Raw genomic sequence first — 27025 nt, 5'->3', positions numbered from 1 at the left:
ACTGCCGACCTTTCGATCGGCAAGCCCTAGGCGCTGAGGCTTTTACCCACAGCGCCACCCGCGTCCCTGCGTTAGTGGTATTAACCATGGCTTTATACATGCCTTGAACACATTGTATAGCATGTTCCTGAAACATGTGTTATTGAAAACGCCTTGCAGTAAAGGGAACGGGTGCAGAAGGCATGCACTTTTTTTAAAAAAAACAAAACACAAAAACCAGCACATTTATTAAGTCGGGTAAGTTGGTCTGACGCAGTCAAAATAAAAATAAATAAATAATTGTCCAGTAGCATCTTATAGACCAACTAAGTTTATTCAGATATCTGTATCTGAAGAAGTGTGCATGCACACAAAAGCTTATATCAGAACAAACTTAGTTGGTCTATAAGGTGCTACTGGACAATTTTTTATTTATTTTATTTTTATCCCGATGTTTATCAATGTGTGAGAACACAATGGCAAAAAAAAAAAAAATCAGTAGGTTGTAAAAATCAGTGGGCTAATCAATCAAAGGAAAGGAAAACTAGAAGAAAGGAAAAAAAACTGTAACCATAACTGTGACTCAGGGAAGTACAGAGATTGCTTTCTTCATCTTTCGCTTTCTATATTAAGAAAACAATAAGGAGTGATGGGTCATAATTTACATCAGAATGAAATCAGATCAACAGTCATCAGCAACAAGAATAAAACTCTCAGCGCCCTTAACAAATCACAGTTCCCAGGATTCTGTGGGGGGAGCCGTGACCATTAAAGTGGTATAAGAGTGCCTTAAATGTATTGTGCAGATGTGGCCGTGAACATATGCAGTGGAGGTATACAAAGATGGAAGGCTTTTAAAGTGAAATAATATGTAGTACAGTGGTACCTCGGTCTATGAACAGTCCTGTTAACGAACTATTCAGACAACGAACTCCACAAAACCGGAAGTAGGTGTTCCAGCTAGTAAACTTTGCCTCGGAAGACGAATGGAAGACGAACGGCGGAAGGGCACCGGCAGCGGGAGGCCTCAGTAGGGAAAGTGTGCCTCGGTTTAAGAACGCTATGGTTTAAGAATGGACTTCCGGAATGAATTAAGTTTGTAGATCAAGGTACCCCTGTGCTTACTACACGTGAAAAGTGGCTAAACAAGAAAATTGTACAGTATAGGATTTTCCCCAAGGTTTAAATTTCTGTAGGTTTAAATTTCTGAAGTGCGTCTTAGGTCACCATATATAGCACATAGCGCCCCCCCCCCCCGAGCTACAGTTCCCAGCAAACAAACTTTAGTTCCCAGAGCCATGTGCTTTAAATATATACGTAGTGTGGATCTGAACTTAGTTACTACTAAGGAGAAGAATCCTCATTTGCACTATGCTTAAAAAATGTTTACACCCCCTTTGCTTCTACTTTATGAAAGAATGCTTTTCAATAGATGTATCTACAAAATGCAGTATCATTGCTGAAGGCCATCAGTGCCTAGAAATCCAATTTTAAACATACACACACATGTCTATATCAGGAAGAATGTCTGCCTGCTCATCCAATTAGGAGGCAAAACCATATGAATGGAGTGTTGTTTTGTTTTTGCTTTTAAAAAATGAGAACCATAATCTGCTTGCAGATATTCTAATGGCACAATAAGAAGCTAGATTTGTTAAACAAATTACTCATGAATTATTTGCTCAGCTTTGCTCCTAAGCTATTAGGTTTAGCTAAAGCTATTAGGTTTAGCTAAGGCTATTAGGCTCTGGAAAGGCTGCATAAAATAACGAGGAAAATGTCCATCACTCGTTGCATTTAATAGTAGATTTCAATCATTTGTTCTGAATTTATAAACCGCTCTGCATTTAAGGAACAGAATGCCTTAACAGTTATATAAAATATAAAACTGATCATAAAGCAGTATCAAAAATGTAAACGCTAACCATAATTTAAAACTGCAGAAATGAAATATATGAAATTGGGAGGGCTTTGGAGAAAAGGAAGGTTTTCAAGAAATGTAGAAAACATAATTTGGGGCTTGCTTCCTTTCTGATTCTGGAAAGCTGGTGCTGTAGTGCTAACAGTGTGTGCTTGAGCCACATAATGCCATTATCAGAGCTTCATCCTAAGGGCATGGAGTAGGATGGAGGTAGAGAGGTGGCTTCTTCTCAGATATCCTGGTCCAGAACAATATAGGGCTTTAAGATGCCTAGACAGCATCTTAAAAAGCAGAGACATCACCTTGCTGACAAATGTCCGTATAGTTAAAGCTATGGTTTTCCCAGTAGCAATGTGTGGAAGTGAGAGCTGGACCATAAAGAAGGCTGATCGCCGAAGAATTGATGCTTTTGAATTATGGTGCTGGAGGCGACTGTTGAGAGTCCCATGGACTGCAAGAAGACCAAACCTATCCATTCTTAAGGAAATCAGCCCTGAGTGCTCACTGGAAGGACAGATCCTGAAGCTGAGGCTCCAATACTTTGGCCACCTCATGAGAAGAGAAGACTCCCTGGAAAAGACCCTGATGTTGGGCAAGATTGAGGGCACAAGGAGAAGGGGAAAATAGAGATGGTTGGACAGTGTTCTCAAAGCTACCAACATGAGTTTGACCAAACTGCGGTGAGGCAGTGGAAGACAGGAGTGCCTGGCGTGCTCTGGTCCATGAGGTCACGAAGAGTCGGACACGACTAAATGACTACACAACAACAACAAGTAAAACATTGAATCTAGCTGGATAGCAGCCAGAACAAGGCTTTCAACAGAGGTGTTGCATGTTGTCGAAGTGTTGCCCTAGAAAGCAGCCCTGCTATGGCACCCTGTAAAGGCCATCTAGAAGGAGTGTTAAGAGCAACCCCTAAGCAGCCAATACTGATGACTCCAGTGAGGACAGAGAGTGGGAGGAAGGGGCCAGAGCCCTCCTGCTCTTGCCCCTGACCAAAGAGCCAGGCTGTTCCACTGAGAAACACCCACTGGAAGTCTCATGCACCATTTCCATTCACTCAGGGGAAGGAGGCAGCACCAGTCAATGCCAAGGAGAGTGAGGAAGCTCCATAGCACAGACTGGGCATGTCAGGGGAGGAGGAAAGGCAGGCTTGGTCTCTGAGGCAACAGTGACATCTTAAGAGGCAGTAGGCAACCCTGCTCAAGGAAGTACAGTGGTACCTCGGCTTACAGACACTTCAGGTTACAGACTCTGCTAACCCAGAAATAGTACCTCAGGTTAAGAACTTTGCTTCAGGATGAGAACAGAAATCGCATGGTGGCAGCCATGGGAGGCCCCATGTGCTACCTCAGGTTAAGAACAGTTTCAGGTTAAGAATGGACCTCCGGAACGAATTAAGTTCTTTACCCCGAGGTGCCACTGTAGTAACACTTTCAAGGTGATTTATTTCCACAGAGAACATTATCTACGTAGAGGAAGTAGGAATTGGATGGCGGCCCAATAGGGTGTAGTGGGAGGTCTGCAAATAAAACATCTCACTAAAAAAGGCAAAGTTGTAAGGCTGTCTCCCAGACGAACTATTGAAACCAGGACCTGTGATTCTAGCACACTGTATTTTCCAAGAGTGATCTGCAAATAGGAGGACTCGGGGCTAAATGCATCAGTCAGACTGTTGTGGGCTATATGAAAATGGAAGGGTTCGCCTCTGCTGTTCTAAGCTTACTTTTGCACGTACGCACAGCCAGCCACACAAATGCATTTCCAAAATGGTTGACTATGCAAGCCTACATATATCTACCCAGACGTAAGTGCCTCTGAATTCCACAGGACTTATTCACTGTAAGTATGTATAAGACTACAGCCTTTCTCAATAGCACATCTCCAAATACTGTGTCGTATTTAAAGCACCCGTGGTCCTGAAAACATTCTGCCAAAAATGTAACCTATTCAGTTAGAAGAGCTAGATGGATCAGGCCAGTGACTCATTTAGTGTAGCATCCTATTCCCACAGGACCAACCAGATACCTGTGGGGAGATCGACAGCAAGACTTGAGTACAACAGCACTCTCCCCAAATGTGATTCCCAACTACTGGCATGCAGTTGCGCTGCCTCTGACAGTGGAGTTAGAACATAGTCATTGTGGGCAGATGAAAGTAATGGACTATATGGAACTGGCGGAGATGACTGGCAGAATCTGAGACCAAGGTGGAGAGTTGGTGGAAGAAGATTGGAAAAAATTTAAAATTTATTTACAGAAACACTGCAAGATCCAGGAATGTTGGAATGAAGCAATGTGGTTTTAGCAGAAATGATATAAAAGATTAGGTAAAAATTGATTTTTTAAGTGGTGAAACGAGAATGTAAAATTATAGTACACTAAGATAAATTATTAGGATAAAAACTAAGTGGAAAGGATTTGCTGAAATATTTAATTGAACTAGAATACAAAAAAGGGAGGTGTGAGGAGGTCAGGGAAACAAGTAAATGAAAGATAAGACATGGAAAGATGGAATTGTTTTTAATTGTTTATATTTTCTTGTATTTTGTATTTTCTGCTCTTCTTTTTTTATTTCTCTTTCCTCTTCTTTTTCTTTCTTTTTTTGTAACTTTTTTGAAACTCTAATAAATATTATTTAAAAAAAAAGAACATAGTCATTGTGGCTACTAGGCACTGAGATCCTTAATTTCCATTATTTTGTCTAATCGTCCTTTGAAGTGGTCCATGTTTGTGGCCATCGTTCTGTGTAATTGAGAACAGTTATGTAAGCACAAAACCCCCCAACTGCACATCTGAATTCTCCCTAATGTGCGTTGGAATTCTCATTGACTCCAGTGTAACATTTTTAGGATTTGAACAGAATGGGCAGGTGAGGGGGGGAAATGCAACCATTTCGTGACGATATGAAGGCCAAGGTTCAGCAATATGTGATGGGGTATAGGGCCTGCCCTGAAAGTTTTTAAGAGAGTTGCACATCTGTGTGTCATACGCCATAATCATCTGCTCCCTGTGCTACAGTTCTGAATCCTTCTCAGGAACCCTTATCATGTGGAATCATTAATTTTGAAACCCTGCTACATATACATCGAGCTGTGTCTCTGTTTGATAACATTTGTGCCATAGAACTTCATGGGGAGGGGGAGCAAGAGGAGTTAAAACAGCAATTTCCCCATTCTGCTTACTGAAGCAAGTTTCTGCAGTATGAGTTATCTAATGGCCTCTGCTTAGGGAACCAAGAAATTTCTAATGCAGAAAGCATGTTGCACAATTTAAAAGTCCCCTTCAGTGGAGCCTAAAGCTGGGCAATGTTCATTTTAAGTTGGAGATGAAACATTATATTACAAACAGAAAGCCTTTCAACCAAGGTTCATTATTTTAAAATTTACACACACACACACACACACACACACACGCACACACACACAAAATCCATTATTCATCTGCTTTTAATAACATTTTGCATGATGTTATGCAAGATCCTTCTTGCATCTTACGTACCTAATACAGTGGTACCTTGGTTATCAAATGCCTTGGTACTCAAACAACTTTGAACCCAAACACTGAAAACCCGGAAGTAACTGTTCCGGTTTGCGAACTTTTTTTGGAAGCCAAACATGCTCCATTTTGAGTGTTACGCGTCCAATTTGAGTGCCACTCTGAGGTCTGTCTTTGCTATTTATTTTGCATTTTTGTTTTTGCAGCTTTTGTTTTGTTTTTGTGACTATGTGGAACCCAGTTCAGCTACTGATTGATCGTGTGACTGCAGTACATTGATTATTGCTTTCATTTTATGGATCAATGGTCTCATTAGATAGTAAAATCCATGTTAAATTTCTGTTTTAGGGGTTGTTTTTAAAAGTCTGGAACTGATTAATCCATCTTGCATTACTTTCTATGGGAAAGCATGCCTTGGTTTTGGAACGCTTTGGTTTTAGAACGGACTTCCAGAATGGATTAAGTTTGAGAACCAAGGTACCACTGTACACAACTTCAGCACAATACAGATCAAGTAAATAACTCTGCATAGTTAACAGTGCAGGATTATTCAAAAGTAAGGCTCATTTTATTAGGGCCATATTTCCGAGTAAATGTGTGTGGGATTGTGCTGTCAGAGTAATTCAGGGAACAAACTGACATTTGCCCAAGTTCCTAAACTTCTCCATTAGTCACCACAGTGCATGTTGTAACTCATGTACAATAATCTATTGTTACTACTGTATGTCTAAAATTAAGAAGCCTTTTTTAATGGCTTGAGATAAATTAAAGGAAAATGAAGGCCAGGATCCAAACAGCTGTCATTGGCTCATGGAAGGGGCTTGAGCTAACTCAGTGGGATTTTTGACTTCTAAAAAATCTGAACAATGCTATAGTTTTTGGAGGTGCAATTCTATATTCACTTACCTGGGAGAAAGGCCCATTGAGCAGAGTAGAGTTTCCTTCTGAGTAAACAAAGGTAGTTTTCCTTGCTGTACAGCAAAGTGGAAACAGGTCAGGAAAAGTAAAACCCTTTGCATATTGACTCAGAAGTCTCCCTATGTTGACATACCACCATTGGTTTATTGCATTTATTCAAAACATTTATATCCTGAATTTAAATTAGAGATTTGCAAAGTGGCTTGGGGAGGAATGAAATAAAAGAATGATAAAACCAAACCAATTACGAAACAACAGACTGTAAAACAGTAGTAAAAATGAACAAACCACGAGCAGGAAGAAAGCAGCACCGTTAAAACCAAAAGGCTGGACAAATAAACCTGCTTTCTGCTGCTGCCTGGACTGATGAACAGCTCTTGAGAGAGCATCCCAGTGCAAAGTTCTATGACCAATAAAGCCCAGTCTCAGCTTGCCATCTAACAGGTGCCAACTCCCTGGGGCCCTGGGTGCCCAAGCACTCACAAAAAATTCCCCACGAAGGAGCTAGGCACTCACAAATTTCAGTGCCAGAGCCGTGCATGCTGCATAACACCCATGGCCCTGAGCACCCACAGTCGTGGGGCCAAGTTAGCACTCCTGAAGAAGGAAATTCTGCACATGGTATGTGTGAATGAGCAGGCTTGTCTCAAGCAGCCCTTGAGATACCCAGATCTGAAATCACATAAGGCGCCCTAGGTCAAAACTGGTCAGAAGGACTCAGATCGTCTTGTGTAGTCTAGCTGCCATTCACAGAAGACCCAACAAGTCTTCAAAGATGTCTAACACAATGTAGTCATCTAATCTGGACCAGACCATGAATAGCAGTGGCTACACCATTTCTGGGCAGGAGTGGCCGCACGTAGCTTCCTATGGTCCAAATTTTCCTGGGAAATGCAGGTATGATCCCCTTCTGAGAAGCCGTTGGTCCCTATAAAACCAGTGAGGCTTGGGGATCAGTGCTTCCACATTGTTGTGATCAGATGGGGTGAAATGTTGAGCCCTTAAATGCAAGCTGTGTAAGCTTGCTCCCAGATAAAGAAAAGGGAGTTGTATAAGAAGTGGTTTTTTGTTTTTGTTTTTAAGTGGAAACTCGGGCAGGGTGGAAAGGGAGCACATATCAGAGGTAGGAACAAAGCAAAGTAAAACAGCAGCTGGTCGACATGAGAGGTGGTCAGAATGCATAGCAAGGATACAGGTATTTTGCTTAAGAAGAAGAAAACATATGAAGGAGTGGCAGAGGATATGAGAACGGAAAAACGGTGGACAGAAATCCTTGGATTAAGCAAGGTGTCCTTTGATGGTACAGAACTACTGCCCAGTGACTAATCTATTTATCTATTTGAGATACTAATACTTGTGCAATCCTATACACCCTTGCCGGGGGGGGGGTACTCCCATTGAAAACAATGATGCTTGCTTCTGAGGAATAGGACTGACCCATAAGTTCATTTGAAATGGTCAGGCTGCCCATCAGGATAAAGAGCGTTTTGCTCAAGCACATTGGTTATCTCATTGCAAGATCATTTTCCTTTAGATCAATGCTAGTGAAATTCTATCAAAGTATAGCTTAATCAGCATGAAGCTCAAGTCACTAATTATTTCGTCTTGCATCTAATCTAATAGTAAATTTGTCCACAGACTCATGTACTTACAGGATCAGGATGTTGTTGTTTTGAAGGAAGAAGAAAAGCTTACTTGCTTGTGCCAGCCTAATTATGGCAAGTCTTGTGCCAATATGTGGACCTGCCTCAAAAAGCAATTAAAAATGAATTTTAGCTAGATGGCCCATGCATTGTGAAGTTTATGCAGAATCAAAAAGTTATTGGGCGGAAAAACATAGTCAGCACTTGGCAAGGTGCTTCAGAAAAATTACCGTATTGATTTGCAAATCTCTAAGAATCTCAATATAAACTACTTCATCACTCCATAGGATAATGACAAGGAATAATCCCAGTTTACTTAACACATGTGCCTTTGCCTGCAGTCCTATACACACTGACATGGGATTAATCTCCATTAAAATCAAGTATTGAGTTGCACCATTTGGTTTTTTTATTTCCATTGGGTTCACTTTTTTGCCACATTTCCAAAAGGCTCAAGTTAAGAACAGAGTATGCATTGTGCTGGAACGCAGGTGGCGCTGTAGTCTAAACCACTGAGCTTGCCGATCAGAAGGTCGGCGGTTTGAATCCCCGCGACAGGGTGAGCTCCTTTTGCTCAGTCCCTTCTCCTGCCAACCTACCAGTTCGAAAGCACGTCAAAGTGCAAGTAGATAAATAGGTACCACTCCGGCGGGAAGGTCAACAACGTTTCCGTGTGCTGCTCTGGTTTGCCAGAAGCGGCTTAGTCATGCTGGCCACATGACCCAGAAGCTTTCTGCGGACAAACGCTGGCTCCCTCAGCCAGTCAAGTGAGATGAGTGCGCAACCCCAGAGTCGTCCACAACTGGACCTAACGGTCCTACCTTTTACGTATTGTGCATCATCCTGTGTATTTATTTATCCATCTGTCCAGTACTTTTTTCCTTTAAAAAAGTGTTTAGGGGTACTCTCATTTTCCTACTCATATTGAAATACTGTCCCTCAATGAGGCCAAACTTTTCACAAAATGTTTAGGGATATGCGTACCCCTGTGTACCCCCCAGGAAAAAAGCACTGCATCTGTCTATCTATGGAGAGGCTCTGTTCATATTCTGACCTGAATAAGCGAAAGATATTGCCAACATTGAAGAGTCCAGGCAAAAGAGGCCACTTCACACCTTACATGATACCAAATGCAGGCTTACAACCAGGGCCAGATTTAGGTTTGATGAGGCCCTAAGCTACTGAGGGTAATGGGGCCCTGTATATATCCACTGTCCTTTGTCAACAACAAACTGTCACTGTTTTTTGTGTTGAAATTATGTTTAATGGTGATTTATGGACCTAATAGGTATCTAAAGCCATTTTATTTCTTTTTTATCTTATATTTTGGAAATGTACATCCAGGTTTTCTTCCTTTAAATTTTTTTGGGGGCCCTAAGCTTTAGCTTGTTTAGCTTAAATCCGGCACTGCTTGCAACCACCTCAGCAGAAGGGAGAGAGCTGCAGCCAAGCCTATCAATCAGACACAACTACATGTACAGTATGCTACATATGGAGGAATGGGAATGTGTTTCTTGTGTGTGCATTTCTTTGAAGCCCCTTCTATGAACATGCGGCTCCCTTCTGTTTGTGGAAGAGCTTCACTGGATCCAACCCATCATTTTATAAAATGGATCCAACCCATCTATTACTGAGGTCCTGCTTGCAGTTTTTGCACAGCCATCTTGTTAGCTACTGTGAGAACAGGATGGTGGACTAGATGGGCCATTGGCCTGATCCTGCGGGCTTTTCTTACGTTCTTATAGAGAGAGTTCAACCATGAGCTTGGGTTTGGATGACATGCCAACCAAACCTTGGCCCAGCTTAATGTGGTGCAGACCAAGGAGGAACAGAGTGACTGAGACTTTCTCTCCTGGAACATACTTAGTGTGACCTGCAGACCAGACCAGTGTCAATAGGAGGTTTGCCGAGCTCTTCATTTTTTACTTTCAGTAAAACAGATCTAAGAGAAACTTGGACAGAAGGGAATGGCACAAAAGGTTAGCGAGCCCTATGTGGCAAAAATGCTACATTATTGATGCTCACCTTACTTTGTCTGTTTTATTATTTAGTGCAGCACTTGGCCTTATAAATCCGAAAAGGCACAGTTTTACATCATGGCAATGAATAAATAATGTAACCAAGGAATCCTTCCTACATCTCATATTGTAATTCTATAAGTGAACATCTGCGTTGTTCTAAGTGCCTGTCTGTAGCTGGGAATCCCTCAAAGTTTGGGATCTCCATCCAGCCGCAGATCTTGGCAGTCTCAAATTTCAGCAGTGCCCTGCGCAACACCAAAATTCGGCACCCCTCTAGTTCTTACGCTCCATTGTAAATCAGAGTTGTGGCACCCCCAGGGGCTTGGCCAGTGCAACCAAACCAGTCGCACTCCCCTAAATCCACTTCTGCTCCATCTCTAAATGTGTTGTCTGTTATACTTATTTATTTACCACCTTTCCCCCAAGGAGCTCAGCCCAACATATATTGGTTTCCCTGTCAAGCTTCGGGGAATCCTATCCCTTCTACAGTAGCAGCCAAGAAGCAGAGAAACAATAAAAGTTCTTACCATGTAATTTATTAACATTCACAGAGAGAGAGACGAAGGAATGCAGTCTTCCCTAAATAATGGCATTGCTCCAAGTAAAGTCCCACCCCCACCCCTGCTACATCTCTCCTATTCTACATCACCCTTGTGTTGGCTAATCTGAGCTTTCTGCCTCTGAGCTCTCTGTTCTACTACCCTCAATGCACATCTGGTCCTGGGAAAGGGGGGTCAGGAATGCTTTCCAAAGACACTGAGTCTGTCAGCTGTCTCTCCCCTAGTGCTTTTTCTTCCTGCTGTTCATCTCCCAATATTTCCCAGCTTCTCCCCTCTGCAGCCTTTGAACTATAGAGCCAGTGTGGTGTAGTGGTTAAGAAGGATAGACTTGTAATCTGGGGAACCAGGTTCGCGTCTCCGCTCCTCCACATGCAGCTGCTGGGTGACCTTGGGCCAGTCACACTTCTTTGAAGTCTCTCAGCCCCACTCACCTCACAGAGTGTTTGTTGTGGGGGAGGAAGGGAAAGGAGAATGTTAGCCGCTTTGAGACTCCTTCGGGTAGTGATAAAGTGGGATATCTAATCCAAACTCTTCTTCTATGTCCTTCTTCAAACCACTGTTCTAAATCTATACTGTCCTCCTGTTCTCGGGAAGATTCAGGAGAAGGGGGTGGCAGTCCCCACCAGTCCTCCTCAGTCCAGCCCCTGACATTCCCTGCCCTACCCCACCACCCACCCATTGTCTCTTCACAATTGTATCCTGAGAGGTAGATTAGGCTGAGCAATTGTGGCAGGCCCAAGATCTCCCAGCAAGCTTCATTGCTCAGTGACGATTCCAGTTCCCAGTTCCTGCCCAATAACAATGCCACGGTATCTTTCAATATGTGTGTTTGAGAGCTGTAAAATGTGGTTTTCTGGGTTTACTTAAGGCAGGAGTGGTTGATTTGTGGCCCTCCAGATTTTGTTGGATTATAGCATCCCTGCCCAGTAGCCATGCTGGCTGGGACTGATGGGAGAGAGATAATGTTCTCCACACCTGATTTAATGGTTTGGATACACAGAACTATCTGCACCTGCAGTTTCAGAGCAGACCTTAATATTCATAGGCTGAGTAATATTCTAGCTGAATAATATTCATTGTCAAGGATTCCAGGGAAACCACCAGGAACCTTGTTGCCTGTGAGTGGAAATGACTTCTGTGAGCTATAGTAGTAGACTGTGCATACTTGGGCCTCAAAGCCTCTTTAGACAGGTAAAGAAAGTGCAGATATATATCGTAAGATTACCAGACAGTGTAAGGAGTTTGGATCATCCAGGCCTGGAATAAATACTAGGACTCTGTGATGAAGTGTGCAGTTTGCACACAGACCTGCAGTTCTCATATGCAACCCTGATACCCATTTTATAACCTAAACATGATATAAGGACATCTAGTCAGGAAAATGATGCTGACTAGAGACATTTGCTTTTCAAAAGGGGGAGGGGATGCTAGAGAAAGAAAAGGTGGGGGGTTGGGAAAGTGTTAAGGCAAGCAAGAATCAAAAGGAGGGAGGGAGACTTCAGGGCAATGCTAGAGGGGAAGGTGAGGTGTGGAATGGGAGGATCAGCCAAGAAAGAAGTTAGGAGCACAGCAAGGGAGAAGAAAGAGAGCAGATCAACCGTGCATCCTCAAAAAGAGCAACTTGATTGGGCTTGACAGCAGAAGATAGGGGAAGGGGAAAGAGTTAAGGAAAATACTGACTAACTCTCCAGAAAGACTGAGTTGACATTGGAATAAAAAGACAAAAAGGATAGGGGGAGCTGGTACCTGTCCTTATTTCTGCAAGATATGTTTGATGTGGGGGTGTGATAGAGAAGGGGATGAGCAAAAGAAAAAGAGGGAAGCTCCAGAGAAGAGTTCCTGTTCAGGGAAAGGAGGGCTGTACAATCCCCAGTTGCTAAGGTAAAGAGCAACCATTTCAGTGCCTGAGATGAGCATTTAATGATTAAAATGAAAGCAAAGTCTGAAACCCTCGTCTTCCTCTCTTATCAAAGTCGGGGTGTCTGTACGGCTAGGTTTAAGAGGTGAAGATCCTTGTGTGTGGAATAGTGGTTAAGAGCAATAGACTCGTAATCTGGGGAACCGGGTTCACTTCCCCGCTCCTCCACATGCAGCTGCTGGGTGAACTTGGGCTAGTCACCCTTCTCTGAAGTCTCTCAGCCCCACTCACCTCACAGTGTTTGTTGCGGAGGAGGAAGGGAAAGGAGAATGTGAGCCGCTTTGAGACTCCTTCGGGTAGTGATAAAGCGGGATATCATATCCAAACTCTTCTTCTTCTTCTTCATGATCTAGCAAAAGGAAAGTAAAAATCAACAGTAACTGCAAACATAGCTGTCAAACACTTCTAAAATGGGGGCTTAATTTTCCAAAATAACAAGCAATCCAGGAAGGGGCACAGGAGACCAGGGATTAAGTCAGAAAACAATAGGCATGCCATAGGGATAATAACTACATAGCACATAGGCAGCAATTCAGAGCATAAGCTTTTTCTTTCTTTTTGTTATAACACAAGCTGCTCCTACATCTTTCTATGGCTGGAATTTCAGCCTTACATTCCATGCACTTAACAAACCTGGATTTCCCCAGACATTTTAGCAGTTTTCTCCTGGGCACTGCTTCTGATTGCAATATTCCGGCTATGTCCGGGAAATTCCAGACATATGGCAACCCTACAATTTGCCTGACCAACAAAGCAGGATCTTCAGCTGGCTGTGCCTTTAGTCACCAGCATTTAAGTTCTCCAGCTCTGAGCCAATGGAGATCCTGAGCTGGAGAACACACCCACAGTGCTGTAGAATCTTGTACTTTTGCTGTTTTTGACTTCCAAGACTGTTGTGATATATATTTGTCCTCCCCACTCACCTTTAAAAGGTTTCCCTTAGCAGAACAGCATCAGTCAGCCTGATCACTCCCACTTCTTTCCTCCTCTGGCACAAGCCAGTAAAAAAGGCCAGCTTAGCAAGATATCTGGGATTGTGGTTTGCTTCTTCCTATCAAGCAAGCCAGGATTGCTAGCCAGCCTTTGAAGGAATAGGTTTCCCAAATCTAAAAACCTGACTGTACAGTCAGTCTGGAACGGGCCCCAAAATCCACATTTTTCCTCCTCCAAGGGAGCATTTTCTAAAATGCATTAACTTGAGCTTGTGAGTCAATGTATAAATAGAAAGCCAGCTGTGCTCAAAGCTCACTCCGTTATCAGTCCGTGACGGCAATGGATGACCTTGGCTGTTCCAGTGGAGCAGGGATGGCACTCTGTCTATCTTATCTTACATTAAGACCACACTCTGACGCATAAACTTAGTCCGGGAATGGTGCCAGGAGTTGGTGATCTCTTGCTCCAAGATAAGAGTGCCGGAACAGGAACACCCTTTTATGGTCAAAAGTATAGGAAGAGGAAAACCCTTTTATGGTTAAGAGTAAGGAGCAGGAGCATCTGTGATGTCAACTTACATGTATAAGCTGGCGTGGCTGGATTCCTGGGGAAGGGGGGAGAGGGTGCCTGGAGGATATATATACTGCATGAAATCTCTCATTTCTTTGGACTTGCTGTGAGCTGATCACACAAGTGCCTTCTGCTATCTGGAGAGCAGAATAAACTCTTTCTCTGAATCAACCATGGTGTCATTTGACTTCCTCCCGGGAGCAACACAGACCCCACCAGTCAGTAAAGTCTAATAAGGCTACACCTTAAACCAAGGTTTGTTGTTAGCTTATGAATCTCAACTTAGTAGGGATCAAACAACCCTGTATTTGTTAGAAGAAGAGCAGAGTGGGAACAATTGGGCGGAATGCATGCAATGCCTTCTTAAGCCAGTTTCTCGCTTTTCCTATCTTAAGAGCAATTTGCTACATTTTTGCATCAGGCATCAACATTTTAAGCCACGTGTTTCTTAATATACATATTATTATATGCAATTTTGACTAATGTGCATGTTTTGCAACCAATGTTTTGCAATATAATGCATTTTTGTTTATTATTTTGACTAAAGCATGTGTTTTTATGCAAAAAACAAAAACAAACAAACCCCAATACATACATTTTTGGTACACAGTTTTGGTTTTTTTGCTGAAGAACTTTGCTCCAAAATTTGGAGAATTCAATTTTCAAAGGTTAGCTGCATTTTGGTTGGCATATTGTTTCATGAAATGCAAGATAGGGAGATTCCAACCCAAATTTCTCCCCCATCCCTATTTATGTCAATATTCTTGACTCATTGTTATGTAGCAACACTGGCAGTGGATCCATTGGTAGTTTTGACCAACTTATTATTGCATCAGTTCTCCTCTTGTAAGAAAAGAGGAATGGTGGCTAGATGGCCATTGGGATCCCTTTCAGCTCTGCAATTCTATGAACAATCTCACACAGTTACTTTGAACATTGTTCCTTAAAATGCACAAGAGTGCGAAAGAAAGGGCTCACACTGTATTTCACACATGCTGGGCAACTGTCCAGGGTCCCAAAATGTCAAAGCAATGAAGCTGGCCTCTATTGCCACAATTCTGTACTGTCCAAAGCCATTACACATACAAGCAGAGTGGTGTTTGGCTGTGAAAGCAATGTATTACATTAAATACCATCCATGTGGATCTGTATATTTATGATTTATTGAAAGGCAACCATTGAGCCAAATTTTAATTTTTGTGTATATCTCCTTGACACATGCTTCTTTCCCACATTTAAGGTTAACTAGACTGATTTATTATTATCTGTTATTTCTTTTAAAAAATAAAATAAAATAAATGCTATCTGTAAATTCAGTTTACTTGTATTTCAGATGGCAACAACCTTTCAAGAGGCTCATTGTCAGGTAATTCTATCCACTGAAATCCTATTTACACCACTTCTGCTTCTATTATTTCAATGACTAGTCCAGCTTTCCTGAGCACTGATTCAAAGCTGTTTCTTACTTACTGGATCTGAATACCTTTCTCTTTTCTATAGACACTCACCAAACCCAAAACATCCTACCAGCCATGTATTAGATGACTGACAATCTCCCTGTTCATGCAGTTTGTTGCAAAAATAAGAGCTTTATCGAGCATGCACATCCAGCCTTCAGTTTTGTGGGTCACATTTTATGAAGGCTTAGATTATCTGACATCATGTCCTACCCACCAAGTTTTTGGCACAACCAATTTTAATCTCACTTTTCTACATGGATGTATCACTTGAAAACATTGCCCTGGGAACATCACATATATTGCATCGACAGAGGCATGGTATCCAACCTGATAGATATTTTTTTCCCCATGTCAGAAAGAAGGTCCAGAGATTGTAATAGATTAAGGGCCACAAGCTACTTTTATTTCAATAACTAAATGCAAATATTCAGTTTAAATATTTCTGAATTCATCTAGTTGTGTCCCTTGTTTAAACCCTTTGCTTTGAGGTCAGTTATCCATGCCTCTTAAGAGTAACTCTTGCATGGCTCATTTTTCCCACCCTAATCCTCCCCATCCTTATTTCATTCTCCTGTCTCTTAATGGTGAGGATAAAAGAAGATGGACCCTTTTATCCCACTAGGCTTAAGTGTCCATCGTGCAAGTATTAACAGCTTTAGTACTCAAATCTGTCACCACCATCCACGTGGCATACCATGGCCCAAATCTATCTGTCTCACTGCCATGCTTGGCAGGGGGTTGGACTCGATGGCCCTTGTGGTCTCTTCCAACTCTGATTCTATGAGTCTATGAGTCTATGTATTGCATGTGATACCAAGCATGTATCTTAACCTTATCACACCATCTCCTTGAGTTCAATGGACTGCTGAGCTTTCCACCCACTAGAGTCGCCTTCGTTTCAGGTCACTTGTGCTAGATGTGGCTTCCTAGCCTGCTTTTTTTTAAAAAAAATTTAGCTTGGACCTGCTGGCCCACCTTGGCCACTCATTCACTCGACCACGACTGCAGCATCTTTCACACATCCCACAGCCATGTGAGAGCCGCTTCCTTGCAGTACATGGTGCAGCAAAAGTGGAAAGTGAGAGGTTCCCCCCACACACACACACACCTTTTCTCATCATACTTGAATCTTTTCTTTATTACAAGGCATTAGACAATAAAATTCATAAGCTAAAATCATCACATGACCACTAATATATCAAAAAACAATGTCAATTAATACAGTGTGCAATTTATACTCGGAGTTTGGTGACAAAGATAGAGCATAGCCTGGTGTAGATAGATAGGGTCAAATAAATTCATCTCCTTTACAGTTGATGGCTACCTTGGCTATATAATTTGCTCTAATTTTCCTAGATGCAGTTGCAAAGAGTGCTACACGCCAGGTTACATACTTATCTGTGTCTGCGAGGAGATATAAAATCATGTCAGAGGGGTACTGGTGAGGGGACCTTGTCATTATAGGTACTAAAAATCTTTTTCTTGCATCATTATATAGGTGACAGTGCAAGATATAATTCATAAGGTCCTCTACTTCAGGACATCCCCTAATGCAAACACGTTCATTTTTTGGTATGCCTCTATGTCTCCCATCTCTATAAGCAGAGTTTATTGTATTTAATCGTAACTCTGTAAAAGCTTTCCAAAGCTGTGCAAAAGTCAATTCATTAAAATAAGATGTATGTTCATTGGCCTTTCTAAGTTTAAAATACAATGGGGCATACTTGAATCTGAATGAAGCTGAATGGCAGGAGAGTAAGAACAGGAAAAGGAAGTATTCTTCACACAGAGCAAAATTAAACTACGGGATTCACTAGTACACAGTGCGAGGTTTACTAGTACACCCACTTGGACAGTTTTCAAAATTGGACTAACCTTATCATGGAAGAAAAAGTTATCAATGGCTGGTAGCCATCTATGTAGTGAGTGATAATTTGAACATAGAATAATGGGTGCAGCATTCCCCATTGGTGTAAGGAACAATTGTATTTTGCTTAGCTAACATCTCCTATTTGACCATCTAACAGTGACAACTTCATAGTGCCTGAAGCTGTATCACTGGAAAAGCCAAAACGATCCTCAGTGTGTTTCCCAAACTTGGGTCTCCATCTGTTTTTGGACTACAACTCTCATCATCCCTAGCTAGCAGGATCAGTGGTCAGGGATGATGTGAACCATAGTCCAAAAACACTGCTCTAGAGGCATCATCAATACTCTCAATATCTCTCTCTCTCTCTCTCTCTCTCTCTCTCTCTCTCTCTCTCCTGGATTTCTTTTAAGAATGTGAAATAATGCCACATATTATTAAATGTACTTAGAAGAATTTTAAATGGGGGGGGGAGTTTCCCTTCTGCATGGGTCTGAAATGGATATGGTCAGATACTGCTTATGATTTGGTCTAGTCAACTCTGTTGAGACCAAGAGACAGTCCCTTACCGAGCAGGTTTGCTGTATTGTTGATTCAATCCATATTTCCAAAAGAGGATTAGCAAGACTTGTCAAACATATTTGCCCTACTCATTATTTTCATGAGCGTTTCATGAGATAGGGTTTTGGGTTTTTTGTTTTGTTTTGTTTTGTTTTGTTGCTGGTTTGTTTATGCTATTTATAGGCCACCCTATAACAGAAATTATCTGAGCAGCCCTAAAAGATGAAAGCAAGAACAAGTTTAAATAATTACAATTACAGCAATAATGCAGCGAAGAAAACGCCTCCAAGTACAAGATGCAAAAATGATGCAAATGATGTCAATAAATAAATAGAATGGATAAGATCAGGCTATATAGATGACAATGTCTATCCTGTTCACACAAATTGTAAGTGAGCTCTGCCTATTTCATGTCCAATAATAGAAGAGGGTTTCTTTTTTTAGAGAGAGACAAAAGAAAGAATATGAAAGATCATTAAGTTGCTAATTGCCTTTACAGTAGAAATGAGCCACCTGTCAAAAGACAGTTCAATTAAATCAAAACAGAACATTGGAAGTTTCTTTTCCAGTTAGAAAAAGACTGGCAAAGATATTCATCTGGGTTTCCCATTTCATTCCTGAAAGTATTAGTAGTGAGCCACATTCTCAATGGGTATCCTTTCCAGCTGAACTAGCAGTTAAGACAGCTAAATCAGCAATGCAGCCTTGCAGCCAAACATGGTTGTATTAACCTAGCGAAGCAGAAAAGACCATCTGCATCACCATGAATATTACTAAAATAGAACAGCAGCAGGGCATGGAGGGAACCTTCTACATTTTCCATTGCAAAAATGCAAGGAAATTCGATGAATGATCTTACTTTATGGGCATGCACCGCAACTGATAAACAAAGAACTATAGTAATTGTCTGAGCTTTGATGTAATTAGCTTGCACAATTGATTTACAGACTGTTTTATAACTCAATTTCACGTGCATTACAAAAACTACACAATGACTTTAATGTACTTTGGTCATTTTCAGCTGTAGCCAGTTTGTCAAGCATACATTAGCTGTTAGGCAAAAGCTTCCTGGACAGCTCCCAAGATGCACGTCATTGGATCTATGGGTACAAATTGAAGACTGACAACTCCAATGGCTTTCTCCCATGCCGTGTTTGTCTCTTGTTAAATGCTATGGAGTGAGTGAGTGAGTGAGTGTTTGTGTAGACAGAGGAGATAGGGGAGTGCCTCTGTCTCTGACCTGCTTACTACCTCTGCACGCTGTGATTATTGTTGTAAAGAACCATACAGACCGGTGGAAAATGTTCATGGTTTTGGTAGGAATGCAGATCCAAACATGCATCAGTCTGCAGTGTAGACAGATAAAGCATCTGCACAGAAATTGACATTTGGTATCCTGGGATTCTTATTCTCACTTGGGCACAGAGAGGTGAATTTAAAGCATACTCCATGGCTGGAAACGGATGAATCAGCCACCTGTAAAATCTGCATTTATCTGCAATTATTTCTTCTTCTTCTTCTTCTTCTTCTTCTTCTTCTTCTTCTTCTTCTTCTTCTCCTCCTCCTCCTCCTCCTCCTCCTCCTCCTCCTCCTCCTCCCCCAGAAATTCATCTTTAAATACATGATTAAATATGTAATCTAAAATGCATTTTCCTCACCAAATATGCATTTCTAAATTTATTTGTTTCTCAAATTATGCATTGTAAAGTTTATCTTGATGAGCTGCTCAAGCTGAGAACAGTGTCAGAACATTTAGGAAGTGTGAAAGCTGGCAGATACCTTCGTTCGTTCATGATGTACAGATCAGGTCAGTTCGCATCAGAATTTGCAGTGATCCAGTCCCTCAAGCATCCCCATCCAAAGTCAACTATTCTACACACCCCACAAACACACATGGCCTTTAAAGCTTGAGAGGGCAAAGCGCTTATGAGATTGGCTGCTACCTGGTAGGGTTCCTTGCTCGATGTAGAGCCAAAAAGCAAAAGGACTCAGGTAGCAACTCTGCTTGTCACACTGACTGGAAGATGCTGTCCAGAGTTTCATGCAGAGAACATTTCCAACCCTACCTAGTGAGGCTGGGACTTTCTGCATGCAGTTGCTCTGGAACTGAGTCATGACTCATCTGGATAGTGTATGGCAAGGAAATACAATTGTTCTTCCCCATCGTTCATTCAGTGAATGTGTGAGGCGTTGTATGAAAACTCTTTATTTATTGCACATACAGGGCTTCTATGGAATAGAGTAGTTGTACCTCATTTAAGTATTTCATTTCATTTTCTTTTTAAAAATATATATTTTCAGTTTTTTCATATATCATTTACATTCAAATAAAATCATTTTTGTACATATATAGGATTCCCTGAATCCTTAGACCTCCAACTGCCCCATCATGGTTTCCATTGCAAGTCTTTTCCTACTGCCTCTTTTAATATTTATCCAAGTTTTGTTTATATCCCATTTTAACCATAAATTTCATACATTACAAGTGTTATATCAGTCCTGCTAACGTTTTTAAATGTTGACAGTGCTCTTTAAGGTAGTCTGCAAACTTTTCCCATTCTTTATTCAATGTCTTGTCTTCTTGGTTCCTGCTTCTCCCGGTCAATTTTGCCATTTCAGCATAGTCCATCATCTTGATTATTCATTAAGTATTTTATTTCAATTCAGAAAGAACACAGATTTTGCCATTCTGTTGCAGAAATTTAAAAAGCGGTTCCTAAACTGGATGTTACCCTCGCAGATAGGCAAAATTAGAAGAAGCAAGCCTCTAGTGAAGAGCTAGGTCTTGACTGAATACAAACATATGTAGGGTCAGGCTGCAAAGTGGTGTACAGTGACATGAACTCTTATCTAAGCTAGCATGTGATTACAAACAACCAATCAAATGATTACAACAACTTTCCCATAGCAATCAGACCCCATAGTCATTATTCCAAAGCAATCAGGTGTTTGTTATGCTCTTTTGACTAGACTACCCCAACTTTTTGCCTCTGTTGACCTCACTCCCCACCCCAAAGCCCAGCAACAGGGCAGTGATGGGCAGAAGAAGAAGAGGAGCTGGGGAATGTGGGAATGAGTGCTGGGCGACAGTTGTCTTCTTCCGAGGTGCTTTCTCACAGTGAAGGGGCAATGTCCATCCACGTTGGGGGGCAGCCCTCTCAAACTTTTTATTGGGAGGGGTAAAGGGACCTGGGCCCCTAGGAGTTGGGGTCCTTGCGTTGCACTGGAGTACAAGAAAAGGCTGGTTGAGGAGCAAAGTAGCTATGAGCATGTATAGAAGGCATGTATAGAATTGCACTGTAGGTATTCAGTCACGACACAGACCCACATTATTTGTTTAAGGACATGACCGGCAACTTAATCTAGCAATCAAACACCTCTGTCTTTGGTTTTTTCCCCAGGGATTCCTCACTTTATTACACTGCACTGCACAGGCCATTGTATTAAGTCATTTCTTTGTAGTGGATATTCTTTTGTTCAACTACAATGTGTCAGCATATGAAAGAACAAACATTCCCTTGTCCTATCAGAACGGGGGCGCCATCTCACCCTCAGGATTATGGGTGTCTGATGCTGTAATATGGGCTCCTCCAAAAATGAAAACAACGTGGCGCATTGTGCGTGTGACATCACATACACTATGTGCAGGTGTGTGCATGTCATGTCACATGTCCGTGTTGCAGCGGCTCCTCTTCCTTCTTCTCTCCACAGCCAGCGAGGCACCCTTTTCTGTGGGGAAGGGCTCAGACTAGGAGGCAGAAAGATTCTGCCTCCACATCTGAGCCCCCACCCCCCAGAAGAGGGTGCCTCACTGGCTTGGCTACATTGCTTCTCTCTCGGAGGCAACGCCACACCAGCTGGCTGGCTGTCTCTCTCCAGCTTCACTCATTGACTTTGTGGGTGCCCAGCCCCACAATTATATTATTTTGGGTGCCCATCTACCCATCGCCACCAGGAGTTGGCTCCTTAGCATCAGAACATTTATTTTGGTGACTGGTGGTGACCACACAGAGCCTAGGGCTTGCTGATCAGAAGGTTGGCAGTTCGAATCCCCACAACTGGCTGAGCTCCCGTTGCTCGGTCCCAGCTCCTGCCAACCTAGCAGTTTGAAGGCACAAAGTGCAAGTAGATAAATAGGTACCGCTCCGGCGGGAAGGTAAACGGCATTTCTGTGTGCTGCTCTGGTTTGCCAGAAGCAGCTTAGTCATGCTGGCCACTTGACCCGGAAGCTGTACGCCGGCTCCCTTGGCCAAGAAAGCGAGATGAGCGCCACAACCCCAGAGTCGGCCATGACTGAACCTAATGGTCAGGGGTCCCTTTACCCTTTACCTTTACACACACCCCAATGCTTTCAGAACTCAGGAAGGGGAGTTTATCAAGCAGTTGGGTGACTTGCTGTGTGTTGGGGTGGTGGTGTATCTGCAGCCTTTGCACAGAAATATCTGCAAGGAGACAGCTTGTTTATGTGCGCAATGTGAATGTGTTCCCCTGTGGATTGTGGCATATGTACCGATCTGCTGATCTCTATTTGATAGAGTGGTCTCCTGTTCAGATATAGCAATATCCGGCACTTCCCCTTTTCTACTTAGGCAAAATTTTGGGATTCAAGATACCCAGGCTGAGCCTCTTATCATACCGCAAGCAGTCTCTGCCACAGGAAGATCCCGATGCTGTGATTGTTGACTCAGCAAAACGCAGCAATGACTCCATGGCGATGAAGCACTTCAAGTCCCCGACAAAAGAAAGCTGCAGCCCTTCGGAAGCAGACGACACCAAGGCGCTCATCCAGCCAACCACATGTTCACCTCCGGTGAATATATCAGGACCCCTTGACCATTCATCTCCAAAACGGCAGTGGGATCGACTATACCCAGATATGCTACATTCCAGTACAGGACTCACCCATGCCCAGTCAAAGGAAAGTATTTGCAATATAAGGAGAGCATCTTCAATACACAACATAGAGGGGTTTAACATCCATCCCAAGAATGTGTTTCGGGACCGGCATGCGAGTGAAGGTATGATTTCTTCTTCTTCTTTTAAATCAACACTTGTAAATTGTGGGATGATTTACATTGTTCTTCAGCTTATTAGGATCTATTATGGCTTAGTTTTCAGGCAGACACCAGCCTTTTAACACTTCGTGTCTGAGCTTTGGAGTTGTGTGTATGTTTTGCCCTGAGCGTCCTCCACAGAAACCCACTCTTTAAAGCTCAATAGGAACAAAATGTTAATTGAGGTTTTCCATGGATTGAGGTCTGCTCCAATGGAGCTTTAAAGAGTTGGTTTTCATGGGGCACTCGGACACAGAGCTTTAAGTCGTGGAGCAGGCCTGGAAAAAGAGGAGGAAAGCCAATTGTGGATAAACGACCACTGTATGTTAAAGTCTGACTCCTTGGATCTTTCGCTCTCCTGTTGGTTTGGTGAATAATGTTTCCTAAAAACTGGCTGCTCTTCAGCTTAAAATAATAATAATTTCCTTGCAGCAGCATGGGGAAATCATGCTAAAACTGACAGCAAAATCAAAATAAGCGGAAGAAATAAAGAACAGAATAAAACAGCAATTCTACCGTGGATTTAAAATGTAGGCAAACAAAGAAACAATCTAAAGGCTGGCTAGCTAGCTTGTAATAATAAAATGGTTTCTTCCTGGTAGTGAAAGTCCATCAGGGTCAGTCAGGGCTGGCCCAAGATGGATTGTATCTAAGGCCAAGTGATTTTGGCACCTGAGGCAGTAGATCCCATGATATACTCTCCCTGGACATAGCTCAGTTGGTCAGAGCATGGTGCTGATAATGCCAAGGTTGCAGGTTCAAACCCCATATGGGACAGCTGCATATTCATGCATTGTAGGAGTTGGACTAGATGATCCTCAGGGTCCCTTCCAACTCTACAGTTCTAGGATTCCATGAATTGTACCTGAAAACGAAAAGGGAGGCAGCACAGCTGCTTAAGCACTACAAATGTTATGTTGTTAACTGCCTTACAGGCACGGGGCAGTATACAAGTTTAATTAATTATTTAATAATGGCTTCTCCCTTCCCGGTCCCAATTAACAGTCCTAACTGTAGTTTCCAAACTTTCAAAGTCAGCTATGGATATGGCACACGATCCTGGTCTACTACAATGCATTATATAATATTTTATAACACATTCTACGTTGGTCTACTGATTACATAGATCCTGAAGTGGTTACAGAGTGGGGCCGTTAAATATGTGTAACTGGCTGGATCATGCCCATCATCAGTTTGCTACAAACACAAGCCTGAATCCAGACAGGTTTCAAGCAGTCACTTCTCAAAATTGGGGGCTTTCCAGTATGCCTGAAGGCCCTCTTGCTCCTCCCTCCCCCTGAGTGTGAACACAAGTGCTTTCCACTCACACAGAGAGATGTTTGGATCTCACCCATTAGCAGGTTCCATAAAATAAAAATTGGGGCCCTTTGAACATATGTTGGGGTAACAGTTTCAATTAAAAAACTATACACTTTCAAAAATAACCACTGTTGAGTCTTTGGATATAGAGTTTATTGTTTTTCCCCTCTGCTTTTCTTTACTCTGCTGAATATCAGACAATGGCCGTAATGTCAAAGGTAATGTAGACACGTACAATTTATTGTCCAGTGCTTTCGAGAGCCCCATTACTTTGGCATGTTAATTTGCCTGCTATATGAAATGTACAAATGCAACTTTCTCATGCTGATCTCTATTGGGTTGGGCACACGGTAGAAATTTTGCTTGGTGGATGCATCACGATTCCCTTTGCTCTCGCCACGAAATCATTACAAGCAGTCATCAACAAAAGCTCCGAAAGGTTGGGCGGACCATGGATATGCTCTATTAAATCAGATTGGTTCTGTGCATCGGTCCCAGTTGATTTGAACGGGAGAGTTGAACGGGTGCTTAACGCTGCCTCCCATGGGAATCCACGGGGCTTAAAAGTGCTTAGCTTTTGCTGCCTGTTTATATAGATGAACTAGTTATGCTACCAATCTTATGTAGGCAAAATCAGACGCCTAAGTTTCCAAGAGATGAACTTGCAAAAGTACTTTAAAAATTGGCTCAGAATGATCCTTAATAGCAATGATAGATTTAAAATCTAATCCTGTTTTGCCTTTTACACGTCAAGGAAATTAATTAATAATCTGGACCCTTGTGGCGTTCTTTACTTATTCCTCTTTTGTCTCCTTAAAACTAGTTTCACGCTCCTGGATGGCAGGGGGTATGGTTTAAGCTTACTGTAGTCTTAAAATGTGCATGCATGAATTTCATTTGCAATTTCACGCAGAGAGCATTCTTAATCACATTCAGTACATTCTGGAATTGGTCCTTTTCACCAGGACAATGAACCTAAAAGACAACCAAACAGAGCCTTTTCTACATCAGTGTGTACAATTTGGATCCAGTTCATTATGTTTTTCTTAACACACCTTCTTTTAAAAAAATTTTAAAAATCCTTCCGGGACAAAGGCATCACTCAGCTGAACTAAACAATTATATTTAGAGCCTACATTTGGGAGCCAAGTCAGGAAGTGGGGAGGTGGGGCAAAAAGAAAGAGGCTTTTTGCACCTTTGGGGCCTCTTCACAATTTCATGCATGTTGTAGAAAGTTTGTGTACTCGGTAAAATGTCTCCTGTCGAAAGTGCATGACCTGCATGAGCCAAGGTCTGTAAGCAGCACATCGCTACTGGTTTATGAAGCCCACACATATGCTTCTTGTGTCCATCAGCAGTGGTTTAGATATAGTATGGTGCTATTCCGTAAGTGAAGTAATATTTGTAAGTGGGTGTTGGTTTCAAAGTACTTGACATTGTACTTTTGTCTGTGTTCTTTTTAGGCAACTGTTAATTTAAGTCAATGTTTGGCATAACAGATTTGGAAAAGAGATTGAAGACACTAGTGTATCTGTCTTCCCCTTTCTTGCTGTGCATCATGCAAGCATAGCAGAAAGAGGCAAGAGAGATCCATTGGATTGTATCCAAAGCTGCACCAGTGGAAGGCTGTGGGTACAACAGATCCTTCCCTTCCTCTCTTCCTCACTGTGTCCCCTGAAAAGAAGGTGGGGGTGAGGACACCTCCCAAACACCATGGGTTGTGTCATGTGGGGCTGCAGCAGGGATGTAAGAAGGCTGCAATTTCTGTTCTGACTTATAGTCATTACAATCAGCACTGTTTCCATTCCGCTACAATTCGGTTTCCACTAATGTTATGTTATTTGTCTCATTGACTACTATTTAACTATTTAAGTTACGTAAGTTACTTAGCTTATGCAACTATTTATGTAACTTATGTAACTGGCATTCATTTCAATATAAAGGAAATGTCAAAACAATGTAAATAAGTTCATTGATTAAGTATTGTAATTAAACAACAACAACAACAATGATGTGAACAAGTATTGGTCGCATTCACTTCACCAATTTCTATTCCTAACTACTGACAAACATGTGAACTGCAGTCATTTCTATGTTCTGTTCCATTTTTTGTTGGCATTCCTAGGCTGTAATAGGAGGGGAGCATTGCCCCAAATCAGGCAGAATAATCTTGTGTCAGTGGATTGCAAGATTCCTGTACTTGATTTTGAGCAATTCCTCCTTCCCATGGCAGTCCCACACAGCACAACTCACAGTGTTCCTCTCCAACCCTCCAAATAAACTTCAAGGAGAGGGTCTGTAGGGAGGAAGGTTGCCAGAAAGTTTGCCTTTGGCTCATGCAATGTTGGATCCAACCCATTCTTTCCAAATGGGCACCTTAATCCATTAAGTGTTTGTTCAGTTGGTGCTCAGAGAGCACAAATGCTGATTAGAAGAAACTGTGCTGTGTGGCTTTTCTCCCTGATCTCGACATCTAGGTACAAGGGAAGTATGTATTTGTCACAGTTTCCCTCACCCTTCTTCTGTCCACACAACAGCTCTGTGGATAAGTTAACAGAGGGAGATTGTTCACTCTTGAGCTTCATGGCTAAAGGGGCATTTGAACCTAGTCCAACTCTATCCATTACCACACCACTGACAGGTGCGCAAATGCCACAGAAGGAAGCTAGCCAGGATCAGGTCCACATGGTAAAAACAACTCTGTTTTTCCCATAATGGAGCACAGTGGCAATTGAAAGATGCCCCATCAGTCTTTTCCCCACTTGTGATCTTGTGATCCACAGCAAGTAGTATTCAGAAGTAT

General features: G+C 42.1%; 1 protein-coding gene across 12 annotated transcripts in view; it reads left to right on the top strand.

Moving 5' to 3' along the window:
• KCNH7 (potassium voltage-gated channel subfamily H member 7) overlaps positions 1-27025 on the top strand; it is a 262143-nt gene that overhangs the window by 159268 nt on the left and 75850 nt on the right. For 3 of the 12 annotated variants that reach the window (XM_082197445.1, XM_082197440.1, XM_082197444.1), the window contains exons 4-7: positions 15294-15326; positions 22438-22866; positions 24420-24440; positions 25046-25069. In XM_082197445.1, the coding sequence (XP_082053571.1) occupies positions 15294-15326; positions 22438-22866; positions 24420-24440; positions 25046-25069 (507 nt within the window). The remainder of the gene's footprint in view (positions 1-15293; positions 15327-22437; positions 22867-24419; positions 24441-25045; positions 25070-27025) is intronic. The other 9 variants (XM_082197448.1, XM_082197449.1, XM_082197451.1 and 6 more) reach the window with 7 other exon arrangements.

The sequence above is a fragment of the Podarcis vaucheri genome, assembly GCF_965113315.1.
Source record: "Podarcis vaucheri genome assembly, chromosome: 1".
Taxonomy (NCBI): Eukaryota; Metazoa; Chordata; class Lepidosauria; order Squamata; family Lacertidae; genus Podarcis; species Podarcis vaucheri.
Note: the sequence above shows the minus strand (reverse complement) of the source record. Positions and strands in the feature narration are given on the sequence as shown.